This window comes from Ostrea edulis, chromosome 5 (genome assembly GCF_947568905.1).
Source record: "Ostrea edulis chromosome 5, xbOstEdul1.1, whole genome shotgun sequence".
In the NCBI taxonomy this organism is placed as follows: Eukaryota; Metazoa; Mollusca; class Bivalvia; order Ostreida; family Ostreidae; genus Ostrea; species Ostrea edulis.
The window spans coordinates 42,286,518-42,301,229 of NC_079168.1; the positions used below are offsets into that span (position 1 = coordinate 42,286,518).

Below are 14,712 nucleotides of genomic sequence, written 5' to 3' on the forward strand. Positions count from 1 at the left end.
CCTGTACCATCATATTGTTTGTCAGTAGCTTACCTCGATTAAAAAACTGACTATACCGAGAACAAGCTCTTGCATATCGAATCAGTTGAGATATATAAACACCGTATGCAGGTGATAATGGAATATTGCTACATAAATGTGGGAAGTTGACGATGAAGAAGCTGAAATCATCCCGTTTGTCATACAGTTGAGTTGTAAGTTTGCCGTTAATGTCTACTTTCAATAAAATATCTAAGTATGAAGCAGAAGTGGACGACTCTGTGGTGTCCTTTATTTCGAGCTCACAGGGATATATCAAATCGACATATGAATGAAAGCTATCATTGTTAATAGACAAAACGTCATCGATATATCTAAAAGTGGAATTGAAGGTCACAGCGAGAGATTTTTTCTTCTCATGTAGAAGTTTTTGAATAAATTCTGCTTCATATGAATATAAAAACAGGTCAGCTAACAAAGGGGCACAATTCGTGCCCATGGGAATTCCAACAGACTGTTGGAAGACCTGATCACCAAAGACCACGAAGATATTGTCAATGAGGAACTCTAGCATATTTTTTATTTCAACTTCAGAGTACTTGTGCGTGGAATCAGAGTGGTGTTTTTTTAACAAAGTAAGTTTTTGAATGACTGATCACTAGATATGAATATTTCCGTTTTCCGTTTTTGTTGAAGAAGCAACTGTCTATGATGTCAAAAAGTCTAGTCTTTAATTTATCGTGAGGAATGCTCGTGTATAGTGTTGAAAAGTCATAGGTTTTAATGCTATTGATTTGGGAAAAATTCTGTGATTTCAAGTTTACTAAAAGTTCTTTAGAATTTTTTAGAATCCACATTTGATTAACACCACTTCTAGCATATGTAGTCGCACAGTAAGTTTGAAGTTTCTCCTTCACAGCTGTTAACATTTTCGTGAGGAGCAAAGATAGGGGCTTGGTAGAGCACTTACTGGATCCAGCAATGTATCTTTGTAAGGGTTTTTATGTAGTTTAGGAATCCAGTATAGGTACGGTAACTCATATTCATTCGACCCATTGACTGGAATATTAAATGTGTCTAAAACTGAAGCATGGTTTTGAAGAATTTCGTCTTTTGAAAGGGCAGTTGGAGTATAAGTATGATTACCAAAAGTGGAATTAATGCCAAGTTCGTTTAAAATACAGTTGTAATAATGAGCCTTACAAACAAAGACAATGTTGTTACTAGCTTTGTCAGCTGGAACCAAAACATATTCCTCATGTAATCTATCTAATTCTTTTATCACTTCTGGTTTACTAAACACAGAAGGATAGATGGTACGCACTTTTGTTTTCATGTGTCTAATGCGGGATTTTAATATCCCTCTTATGCTTTTAACCCATTCTGACAATGTATCAAGTTCTTCTTTTTCATATTTAGCCCATCGTCTGGCATAATCTTCGACAGAACTCATAATAGAGATGAAGTTCTGTCGCCAATTAAAAGACCGAGGTTCTCTGTATTTAGGACCTTTAAAAATAAGTGATTTGAGGTCCTCATTTTCAACTATATCAACATCACCAGTAATGACATGTCCAGCTGGACTGTAGTTGAAAGAAGATGAAGAACAAGAACATGTTGGTGGATTACGTATAAGATGGTCTATATCTATACACTGCAAAGTTTGTTTATAATTAAAAAGTTTGGATGCAATAGTAGAAGTATAGCTGTAGGAAATACAAGGTGTAGACTTGAACTTGAAATAAGTTGGAATACACGACTGAACCCTTTTATGACGAAGAATGTTGCTTATGTTGACGGCATCTATTCCTTTGTTTGTAAATTTGAGCTTAAGGAACTGACGACATGATCTATGAAGGAATATCATCCATGGTCCGTGCTGGTTTATAGAGCCTGTGGTAGGCAACATCCATAATCACAGAGTTCAGTCTATATTCAGGTGTTGAAAAATCCAAGTATAGACTAGCCATAGCTTCTTCAAATAACGTATGTAAAACCCTCAATGGAATAGAGTAAAGTTTTGTACGAATATGATGTGGACCCAATTGTCTGTTGATGTGAGGCAAAAGTGAATCAAACGTGACATCATTTATACTTGGTCTTTTATATGAACGATGTCCGTGACTGCGTTTTCGTCTTTGGGTATTGGGAAAGAGTCCCATCACATTAACGTTATTTCCTTGTGGACTAGTCAAATTTCCCACATCATATACATTATCATTGCATCCATATGGAAATGCAGTGCCTAGGGTCCTGATCCAGTGATCTTCTCGTTGTCTACGAAAAAGGATGCTTAATGTAGGATTGTTTGTGTGATGGTAAATTTTTTCTAAAATCCTTACCCTCATGGACAAGATGGAGTGGTCCGGTGCATTAAAATGCTTGTAAAGAAGTTGGTTACCACCATTATTAATTTGAAATCTGTGTCCCGATATTCTTTTATTAAGTGAACCCTTGGTTTCTCCCACATAAATTAAACCACACAGGTTACACTCAATGGCGTAGACAACGTTAGAAGATTTACAAGTCAGATTATCAAACGTTTTGGTACAGAAACTACGTCCAGTTAAATTACTATTAAATGAATTTTTAGTGATCAGTATATCACAAATTTTGCAATTTTTTGCAGAACATTTTGAGGTTGAACACATGAGGTCTGAAAAGGAATTATCAAATATATCTCTGAAAGGAACATAACAGTCTTTAATTTGGGTATAAGAATTTTGGTTTCTGTACCAAAGCTGACAATCTGACGATTGTACATACGACAAATCTTTGATATCTCGAAGGATAATCCGAGGGACACCAACCGATCTGTAGGAGCCTGTGTCCCTTATAGACTCCACAGAGTGACACCTTTTTATACTGGGCGACGTGTCAGCCAGTACTGTTTCGTTATTGTGTATATTCATGAAGGAACATATATCGAGCGACAAGTATCCTAGGGGACAGACTGTCCACCAGCAGAGATACAAACTCGATGGTTAAATGCAAGGTGAAGATAACGAACAGTGATCAATCTCACAACCCCCGCAAGCAATACAAAATAGATAGTTGGGCAAACACGGACCCCTGGACACACCAGAGGTGGGATCAGGTGCCTAGGAGGAGTAAGCATCCCCTGTTCAAAGTTGACCTCATCATAAAAGCTGCTTGGCCATTGAAATCTCCAATTCCTAGCTGGGCAGGTACAATTCAAACATTCAACAAAGGCGAGTTTTCAGGGCAGTCCTCAATCCAGTTTTTACCTGTTATTGACATGAACATGAGTGACCTTTCATGTGTGTATAGTACCTTGAAGTATATCGATGCCGAAGCAAGGACGTATGGAAAAGTACCGATCGTAACATTTGATCAACCGCTTTATTGGAAATCTATAATGATTACTTCAGAAACAGAATCGAAGGAAGTTTTTTAGGAAGTATAGGACACATAATGGCAGGATCAGGTTTTAAGGAGTTGTTGGAGTTGGTGTATGCCCCGAATAGCGTGATGCACATGATGAATGGCAAGGCAGTTTCTAGAGTTTCTAGAGCGGTGAGAGGTTATATGCTGCTTGTCACTCTCTGCGTTACTTTTAGAAAATATCCAGTCAAATTTCCAAGGGCCAGAAGGTTCCTTACAAGCAGCTGTCATGACAACTTATGATGCGTTGATGCAGGGAAACTTGGAAGTAGATGATCTTAATGAAGAAAGAGTCGTTCAGTTTCTTGAAGATGAAATCAATAGAAAGAAGTCAATCTTATCTAAGTCGAGAACAGCCACATTATGGATAACGTTCATGGAAATGATATCAGTACTCCGAAAGTTCCTGATTGCTGAACGAACTGGGAATTGGTTGCTCCATCTCGAATCAATTCAAGATATGCTCCTTTACTTTGCAGCCACGGGACATAACCTATATGGAAAATCTGCTTATATCTACCTTAACCAAATGCAAGCATTAAAAACAAGCCATCCTGACATCCGCGAAATGTTTTGCAAAGGTCATCATACAATTCGAAGGACCAATTGATTTTGGACAGAAATTTCTACTGATCTGGCAATAGAGCAAATCTTAATCCGAAGCATCAAGTCCAATGGAGGTTTGACTCGCGGCCGTGGTCTTGGAGAAGCGCAAAGAAATATGTGGCTTCTTTCAATGCCAGTTTGTTCTGAGGTTAATGGGACCATGCAGATTCTCACTAAAACAAAATACCATGATCAACATGTCGAGACATCAAATTCTAGAACTCAGAGGGATTGCAAAGACATAAATATGATCATAGACTATCTTAGAGACCAGGATCCTTTTACTCTTGACAATCTTTGCCTCCGTAACATTGAGACTGGTGTAACTGCTGATGAGCATGTTAATGCTGACAAAGCTTGAGAAGTTGGCCTGAATATAATGTCAAACAAGCTTGTGACGGAATATTCCTTTAAACGAAAACACCAAGTCGTACCTCTCAATTCCAAAAAAGCCAACAAAGAAGGTACTGATACTCCATGCATTCAAATAGACCCACAGCCAATGTTTCAGCATCTAGTGATAGCTGGAGATGGACATTTTACAGACAATTCAGAATCGTTCAAATTTGAGCTATCGAGTTTACCACCTTCCATGTTTGACAACAATGGCTTTCCACGTAAAGCTTCTAAAGCTGTGTTGGTTGACGTCATCTGGGACGATAAGTGTCTGGCTGACGGTCAAATGGAACAGGATGCCCAGTACGTCTTGGATGGTGGATCGCTTTAACAAAGAATTCCATGGGAGGTGGGGACAACATTTTCAAAATTATGTTCAATCAACATTGATCATGTAAAGAGGACTTATCCAGAAGCAATTGTAGTTTTTGATGGATATCCAGATTGTCCAACAATGAAAGATGTTACACACATGCGGAGATCCAAAGGACATATAACAACAGATGTTTTATTCACGGAGACCATGTCATGCAAGATGAAGAAAGAACTTTTACTTGCCAATAACAGGAACAAACAGAAATTCATCAATCTACTGGCCTCAAAAATGCAAAATGAAGGCATTGAGGTACTTCAAGCTGATGACGATGCTGATCTTCTCATAGCGAAAAATGCCCTTGCCTGTGCAGAAAGCAGAATAACAGTTGTTATAGGAGAGGATACTGACATCCTAGTTCTTCTTTGCCATAATTTTCGTGATCATTACAAAGACATTATTTTTCAGTCAGCAAAGCAAACAAGTGGTAAAACCTGTAGAATATGGAATGTAAACAGAACCGCAAAGGTGCTTGGTCCAACTACATGCAAACATTTGCCATTTGTTCACGCCATCTCGGGTTGTGACATAACCTCTCGATTATATGTATTGGGAAAGGAATGGTGCTTAAGAAATGTATCTCCAGTGGATATTTCAGAGAACAAGCGGATGTTTTCTTTGCAAGTAATTCTGATACAAATACAGTGATAAAAGCTGGAGAGGAGGCAATTTCGTACTTGTATGGCGGGATTCCCTGCGAAGGGTTACAGATTCTGCGGTGGAGAAAATTTACGTCTAAGGCTGTACAAAACAGGTGTACACCGGTCATGGTTCAAACTTTACCTCCCACGCCTGATGCTGCCAGTCACCATAGTCTTCGCTCGTATTTCCAATGTCAGATCTGGCAAGGAGATCAAAATGTGCGTGATGCCACTGAGTGGGGATGGAGAATTGAGAAAATGACACTTAAACCTACTCCTGAACACCTTCTTAACATTATTAAATGTAACTGTAAAACAAATTGTGATTCCAAAAGATGTACTTGTCGTAAATCAGGTTTGTATTGTTCAATGGCTTGTGGTGAATGCCGAAGCAAGTGCAGTAATGGCATAAAACAAAGTGAGGCAGAAGATGATCTAGAAAATGACACTGCTAACGTAGATTCCTAGTTCAGAATTTGATACCAAATATAATTGCTTATTTTATTTAAAACACATGTAAATGGTAAATCGACAATAACTGCTATAATTTCTCTCGTCTATGTATGCAAAATGAATTGTTGTGATGCATATTGATAGTAGTATCGTTGAGAAATGTGATTTCATCCAATAAAAATCAACGCCACATACGATCACAGGATTTTCTGTGATATTTCAACAAAATCATATCTAATTATCCCAAATGATATTTTGTGCAAAGATTTAACTTTTTATGATCTGTAATATCAAAATTTACATTTCAGAATGATAAACCATTTTGTTCAGAAATGTAGTTGACTCTCTTTAAGTAAATGATTGAGAGTTTCCAGTTTTTGGTGATTTTTTTGTGCATACAAAAATTCAATTTTGGCCCAAAAATGATGCTTTGGACATGGAATACTATTTTCATCTCTTTAGACATTAATATTCACATTATCATTGATGAATAATAGCGTTCAGAAATATTATTTCGCTCATCATGACTCGATGATGATCATTTTCCGATTTTTTGTGATTTTTTAAACGAAATCATACTTTTTACCCGAAAATCATGATTTGTGCACAGATTTTGTAGTTCAGGTTTTCAGACATGAAAATATATATGATCAAGAATAAAATTTACTTAAAATGATTTGTGTTGCAATTTCTTCAATGTTGCCTCATTTATTTGCTTAATTTGACACGCATATATAATTAGGTAATGATCTGATTACTTGATTATAAAACCATAAAGTTGAGTTTTCTTGCAGTGCGAAAATAAATAGTACGAGATAACAGGTCCCGGAAAATTATTATTGTTATTTATATTTTAAAGAATCGTGATTAGATGTATGTAAAAACCGTAATTCAATTGAATATAATAATCAAATAATATAGGGTTCACGGCGGGTTTGACCGGTCGACAGGGGATGCTTACTCCTCCTAGGCACCTACTCCCACTTCTGGTGTGTCCAGGGGTTCGTGTTTGCCCAACTCTCTATTTTATATTGCTTATAGGAGTTATGAGATTGATCACTGTTCGTTATGAAGCTATTCTGCTCTCCGGTTTTAATATTATCTATAAAACATCGCAATCCGGGACCTAATTTCCCATGCAGAGTTGTCGTTCGTTACTATCTCAGCCATCAATGTCATTCTCTCACCAGAGGGCGCGTTACGCAAGCTTCACATACACCTCTGTCAACGCTTGGAATCACGTGACAATATAATCACATAATACAAACAATCATTCTCGGTTTCCTTTCCCTTTAAAAGTTCAGGCAACAGGTAATACATCAGGCTCTTTTCATAGCCAACTGACACTTTAATAAGTGCATATTTACCGTTTAGCTGTTTGTCTCTTATTTTAAAAGTTTTATCGTATTTTTACAGCCTCTCTTACTTTTGATTCCATGTTTACATTTAAATCTCCACCACGTGTATATCCTACATTCATACGCATTTTACGAAGTACATGTAGTTCCAAATTTATGATCAGAAAACGGCGTTTTTAAACAATTTACAGTAAGCATCAATTTAATTGCACCAAAAACATATCATAATATGACTAAACATTTAGTCCAAAACATAAATGTTGGATCAAAGAAACTTTTACAAGATTTCTGTAAAAAGCCGTTGACAGAGGTGTAGTGCGAGGAGCGCACGGAACTCTGGGTAGAAAATGACATCAATGTATGAGCCGATGGTAGAGAATGTCCGGGACCGTTGGTAGTACTAGATTTACCGCCTGCCATTAATGTCGGCACCTCCAGAATTCGGAAAGGTACAAGTGCATGTAGACAGATGGAATGAGAGTACCAAACCCCCGTATGCGTAACCCGGACGGAGTTTACCCAAGATTGAGCGGAGGTATAAATGTCTAGGTGTTGCGTGATTGGCAAATATCAAGAGTGAAATTATTTGGAATTGAAAGAAATATTATAGAGGTTCAAATTAATTGTCAGGATGAAAAATTATCGTACAAAATCGAGAAATGACTGAGGAAATTACCATGGTAGGGGTGTGCTTAAAATGAAGTGTGTAATTTACTGCAGATTGCTATGTGTTTTATAAAAGTACAAATATGGCCTATAAAAGGCACGGGACCCTATATATTTTTTGTCATTTTTTATCAACACTTGGAATGAACATTGAAATGTTTGCGGTCATTTCTTTAAAATCGATATAGTTAATTAGTGAGAGGGCCAAAGGTTAACATTGAGGTCTATGGGAAATGAATTGGTACTCTTTTCCCAGATGATTAAGTATTAAAAACATGAACACCTCAACATCTTATTGTCTTTATTGTCATTGAACAGCTTTGTGAAATGTAAACCACCATGCCTGAAGAGATGATTATACGTCTGGTAGCTACATGTGTATATACAATATAAATGTATTTGTTTCTGCAAAATGAAGACTTTTCAACATATTGATCTTTAAGAACAAGACTCTTTCTAGCGTGTGGCAGAACTTTAGATTCATGTGCACGGTGAAATTCTCAAACAGTTAAAGCTGTATGACCCGATGTTCGTGTATTATTTTTGTACATAATTACATGTACTTTAAAGCAAATTAATTACTTTATAAAGTTATTAACTTTCCCTTAATTACATGCTTGAAAACATCTGCATGTAAAAGAAAACAGTAAGAATATCATCTAGAAAGTAAATATAGTGTGGTACATATATAAATCATCCGGAAAACCTCCGGCCTTTTATCCAAAACACGGTGAAAGGCCCAAGGTGTTCCAGATAAAGCATCAATTATACAGTGTTAGACGTCTATAAATAGACCCACGTGCGCCAGATGAATCCCAACATAATGTGTTAACTCGTACGCAACTGTCTAGTTTTAAGGCTGTGCAAAAGAGCGTAAAACAACGAATTACTAAAAGGTATTTGATATTTTTATTTCTATTAAACTTATGGCACGGTACTGTTGTAACAAAATGCACAGCTTTACACAGATTAGACCACCGATTATTTGAAAGTTTGAACTGGTCACGTGACTGTCACTTGAAATGGCAGAGTGACGCGGTTATTTGTAAACATTGATTTCAAATCAAATAATTTTGGTTAAAACAGGTGGAATAATGTATGATATGTCATACAGCCTCATAACTACATACGTGCGATGATTTAATAGCGTTTTTACGAGACCATACAGCTTAAAAGGTTTTAACCCTGGGTCTTCTGGCTTACTGATACATGTAGTTCCTTGCTCCAGGTGCTCTTTTAGGTTTGTCAAAACCATGGTTTTAGTAGCAGACATTGAATAGAACACACTTTATTCACTTACAACTTTTAAGTTTAGGGAAGTCCACTCCTGACTGGATCTGTAAGAAAAAATGCATGCATGAAAGGCGAAGATGACGAACAATGATCAATCTCAAAACTCCTATAAGCAATGCAAAATAAAGAGTTGGGCAAACACGGACCCCTGGATATACCAGAGGTATGCCTAGGAGGAGTAAGTATCCCCTGTCGACCGGTCACACCCGCCGTGAGCCCTATATCTTGATCAGGTAAACGGAGTTATCCGTAGTCAAAATCAGTGTGCCAAGAACAGTCTAACAATTGGCATGAAACACGTCAGACAGCATTTGACCCAAATGAGAGATCGTTATAACGACCATAGAATTTGCGAAATCCTGATTTTAAAGGGTCCAATCCAGAACCAAAATCGAGTTCCAATCCGGCACGTTTATATATCGTGGAAACGACCATATTCCAATCCTGCACATAAGCAAATGTTCAAGTCAAGATATTAATGTAACCAAGGCGATTTAAGGCACAAATCGCATACACTGGATCAAGTTTTCATCAAAAGATATGTGCAGAGTCTAATTTACAGAAATTATCTTTTTAAAAATGCATTAAAACATTATTAGAAACATCGTCGCCCGCTTCGAGTTCTATCGAGAAAACATCGTCAACTTCGATCAATGAATTTACAGTTGTACGTGTACATGAGTAAGAATTCCAACAACCAATCAACTTAATAATGCCTCCCTGGCCAGGCAGTGTTTTAAATTTATAAATTCGTCGTCTAATAAGTCTGTAAAATGAAGAGTTTCAAGAGCCTACCTTTGTTTGGAACTGCCGTCTGCAATCTTGTTTTGTCCAATCCTGCACACGATCATGACAGTGATCACTAGCATCTCAGTCTTGTCTGTGTTAATCTTGAGGTGATGCTGAGCCATCCAGGTTTGAACTGACCTCAAGTAAGACGCCATATGACTGACTACAACATTTTAAAGCTGATATACAGTTAATTACTGTCAGCATACATGTGGTACAAGACATTATTCTATCTGAGAAGGGCCCCCAGGGATGCTGTGTAGATGTTGAACAGAACGGTCCCGAGGACCAATCTCTGAAGGACACAGCAGCCCAACTCTGTGGCACCAGACTTCGCTCCCTTCACTTTGACAATTTAATATCTGGGTCCGATTGGTAATATAGGATGCGAACCACATGATCACAGTGTCCTTAATTCCAAGGTCCTTGAGTATTTGCAGCAAGCGTGAATGATCTACAATGTCAAAGGCAGCCGATAGGTCCAACTGCACTAGCAAAACAGCCTTCTGTTCTCCAATGGCACGAACCACATCGTTGTGAACTCGTAGAAGTGCCGTCTCAGTGCTATGCCCCTGAGGGTAAGCACTTTGGAATGGCTCCAGTAGATTGTTCTCACTGAGGTAGGTTTGTATCTGTGCTGCTACAACCTTCTCAATCAACTTGGATAGATATGCAAGGCTAGACACTGGCCGATAGTTCTCTGGTCTGTCAGGGTCCAGTGAAGCCTTTTTCAGAAGGGGTGTCACAATAGCTCCTTTGAAATGTGTTGGGAAGGAATCACTCTCAAGTAACTTATTTATAATACAAGTGATGACGGGAGCAAGAGCTGTGACTTCTTGCTTCACAAAGGATGTAGGCATAGGGTCCAGTTCACAGCTCTTGTTGGCAGATGACCTAATCAACTTTGTGACCTCATCCACAGTAACATGATGGAAATGGCTACGTTTAGTTTCATCGTCGAGTGCTTGTGGGTCAACAAGTGGATTGTGATTGTCACATGTAATGGAGCTGCGAATTCGTGTAATTTTCTGCACAAAAAGTCACTAAACATGTCAGCCAGATCTGATGGTAATTGTCGACAGGCAATGGAGTGGTGAAGTTCCTACCAAGCAGGTTGTTGACCACTCTGAAAAGCTGTTTACTGTCACCTTTGTTATCATGCACCAAAGTCCTGTGATGCTGGAGCTTAGCCGCATCAATGAGTATGTTCACCTTTTCCCTGCGCTGAATGTAAATTTCTCTGTGTACCACGAGTCCTGATTTGCGCCAGTCTCTCAACTTGTCTACGTCTCTGCTTCGCCTCTATGATAAAGCTGTTGTACCACTCAGATTCTGGTCTGATGGTGACCGTGCGAGTCCTGGGTGGTGTGAACGAGTTCATAATGGAAGAGAGTTTACTGCTGTAGAGTTCTGTGAGGTCAATGAGTGACTTCTCGATTGCCGCCGATGAACACAGAGTGGAGCTGGTAACAGCTTGACTGAGAGCATTGGAGTCAATGGCCTTGAACTTGCGGTAAGTCATTGACTGACTGTTTAGGCAGTTGGGATTTGGACATCGAGAGATTCACAAACACAGGGAAATGATCCGGGAAGCCATGGTCCTCAGCAAGGGTGGTAAGTAGAAGAGAGTCTACTGACCTGGATAGAACAAGGTTCAGTGTGTGGCCAAGGCGATGGGTACATGTTATCGGCAATAAGGTAAAAGTTATCGGAAAATTCGGGGGGGGGGGGTTTCTTCTAAAAATGTGTATTTTTGAAAACATTTAAAAAATCCATGCCCCTCGCTATAAAAATGGTCCATCACTACTATCCGAGTTTTGCTTGATCAATTAGAAATGTGACATCGTCCACGATTTCTGGAATGCTTTGATATTGGTCTATATGATATTGCATCTTTATAAAATCACTAATCTTTAATAATTGAAACCGGTCCTTATTGACCATTGAATCCGAATTTTATATCTTTGTTTCAGATACCATGGATGATTTCACGTGCTACTACTGTAGCTTCTCGACATGTAATTTCAAAATAACTATTGAAATTGTACCGATAACCACCCCAATAATGTTCTAAAATACAGACAATTAGTACATGTACTCAATGATTTAACTGGGAAATGCGGATATCAAACTAAAATCCACAATGGCCTAATACCATCCAATCTAATTAAAATCAGACTTCTTCGATCCGCGACGTATACTCTGCGTAAGTAGCGATTGTGAGCGTATCTTAGGATCTGATTTTAATTAGATTGAATACCATCAGTCCTCATTCAGAAGGGAAGGCATGTCAATAGGCTACTTGTAACCGAACAAACTAAGCAAAAAATAAAAGCTTAACACCTTCCGAAAGCAGCACCATTCTTTATATGATTTCTGGATTTGATGGCGTCCATCAAGCAAAACAAAAATGGTCAAAGTGACAAAACTATTTTGAACCTTATTGGACTACACCCTGACAAAGCAACATGTGAAATATCAAGGCTATACAACGAGAATACAATGAGAAATTGGCATAAATTCGCAAACTTACTAGAGACACCCAAGCGAAAATACATGTATATGTTACAGTAACTTGCTAAGAACTAAACCTTGATGTACTACCAAAAACCAATCCACATGTAAATTAAATGTAACAAATTTATTTAGTCCGATAATTTTCCAAAAAAGAAGCCCTTTCTTCATGCACTTGGCACATTCATTCACGGACCATTTGATATTATCGTATAGGGCTAGTTCTTGCTCGATTGTTTGATGTTTGTCTCTTTCGACACATTTCTAATTTAATTGCATTCTTTGAATTTCACACCACATATACGTACATGAACTCAAACATTCACTCTTGTTTGAATAACATTGTACCATAAGCAGAATAATATTTGTCCCTGTTACAAGATAAAACGATGTAGAACTCCGCGTATTCTTGTATCTGTCATTTCTAATCTAACGATATTGTAACATACAGCTCCATAGCAAAAGATCTTGTTATTTTTCAAAATGGCGGTCGTAAACAAGGACGCACTTCAAAACTTCAAAATATATCAAACAATAAAAGGGTATGAAAAACTTATTTACTTTTCTTGATACTTTGCGAGTTGACATTTGGATCTTACTACAGCCTGAATCCGCCGGGGAATTGGTAGATATAGGTTTTTGGGTTTTTTTTTTTTTTACATACCCAGATCAGGGGCGATGTTTCGCGTTAAAAAGCTTATCTCGGTTGGTGATGTCTCTGGCCTATTCTCTTTAGAGAAGTCGAGAGGCATAGCCTTCGTCGATGAAGGCTATGCCTCTCGACTTCTCTAAAGAGAATAGTCTCTGGCCATGTTTTGAAGTGAACGTTTTATTTTCAACCAAATATTTTATTATAAATATTATATTCCTAATCGAGACGCGCAAGTAAACAGTTGCCATTTTGGAAAATCGCGAATAATTTTGCTATGGCGCTCTACTTAGAAAAGAAGCAAAGCCCGATGAAGATATTATATAATATACTGTAACTTGTTTTAAAAATCAGAAAAGGGCAAATAAATTGCATTTTTTATTCGAAGGGAAGTCTTCAAAGTCTTTTCTACCTTATTTTATTTCATATACAACTCATTAAATGGTCAATGCTGAGTAATTCGTGTTATTCTTGCTATTCTCATTTGACATCATTGACATCAACCTAATTACCAATAACCACAACCGGAGTTTCCGATAACAAACAAAACAATCAACCGGATTTCCGATAATGGATTAAAATCAAAACTATTGCTTGTAGATTGACAAAACTTGTTTCAACGGACAATGACCATATGCTATGTAAGGGGCATCTCACCGGAATCAACTGTAAGATTTTTTTTTTCATATGAAAAGAACATTCACAGAAAAAAGTGAGAGCGGAGAACACGGGTACAGTAGTAAACCAAGCGGTTGAGATTCCAACCCTTAAAGCAAATATATTCTTGCTGTACATGACCCAATGCACAGAGCACCAGGTTTTTGTTCGTCGTTTTCCCACCCATTTGTCCCTCAAGGTGAAAAAGAAAATTTCAAAAACTTGTTGCACATCTACAGGACACCACCAATCAGATGATTTGACTAAGTATAAAATGTAAGAGAAGTTCTGGGGACCACGTTTTTGTAGAAAAGCGTCGTTTTTCGACCCCCATTTGGTCCCAAGAGAGTAAATGAAAATTCAAAATTTTGAACATTAAAAATGTGATCTGAGCGACCAAAAGAAACATGCTGTTAAAGCGATATGAAACTGGCCCTGTTTTTTGGTGTTTTTTTTGAAAATTTGTTTCAAATGACGAGTTAAATTTCCGGATGTTTCTCTTTGTGAATGAAGCCCGAAAACAAGATGGTGAGAATTCATTTTATGCTAATTTTTTATGTGTTGTTTTCGGGCTTCGTTCACAAAGCGACACATCCAGAAATTTAACTCGTTTTATATCGCTTTATCAGCACGTTTCTTTTGATACATCATAACCCTACATTGCCTGGGAAAACATCAGACAAAGGACACCTGAATATAAGCACTGCGCCACTGTGATTATAAGTAGTGCACAGTCATATGATTAGTACTACATTAGATACAGTAAATTTTCTATATATTCCTTATGTAAATACTATGAATTGAGGACCGCAACCGCCCCACCCCACCACTTTCCCCCTTGTATTCAGGGGAAAATAACTCGTGGGGCATTGTGAAAAATGTATCCCATTATTGTTACCTAACCATAAAGCTTGGACTTGTACCAAGTGAAAC

The 14,712-nt window shown here is 37.8% G+C and overlaps 1 protein-coding gene across 1 annotated transcript; it reads right to left on the reverse strand.

The window, feature by feature from the left end:
• Positions 1-10,183: 10,183 nt before the first annotated feature.
• Positions 10,184-11,481, reverse strand: LOC130054953 (uncharacterized). The gene is made up of 2 exons (XM_056166083.1): positions 11,172-11,481; positions 10,184-10,923 (listed from the first exon to the last, which is right to left on the reverse strand). Exons 1-2 carry the CDS (start codon positions 11,479-11,481, stop codon positions 10,184-10,186), a joined length of 1,050 nt encoding a protein of 349 aa, XP_056022058.1.
• Between the last annotated feature and the right edge of the window lie 3,231 nt (positions 11,482-14,712).

Bases quoted from the DNA above. Each gene is read 5' to 3' on its own strand.
- LOC130054953 (XM_056166083.1), bottom strand. From the start codon at position 11,481: ATGACTTACCGCAAGTTCAAGGCCATTGACTCCAATGCTCTCAGTCAA. The intron at 10,924-11,171 runs GTGAACATACTC...TTGACCCACAAG, and splicing joins ACATTCAGCGCAGGGAAAAG to CACTCGACGATGAAACTAAA.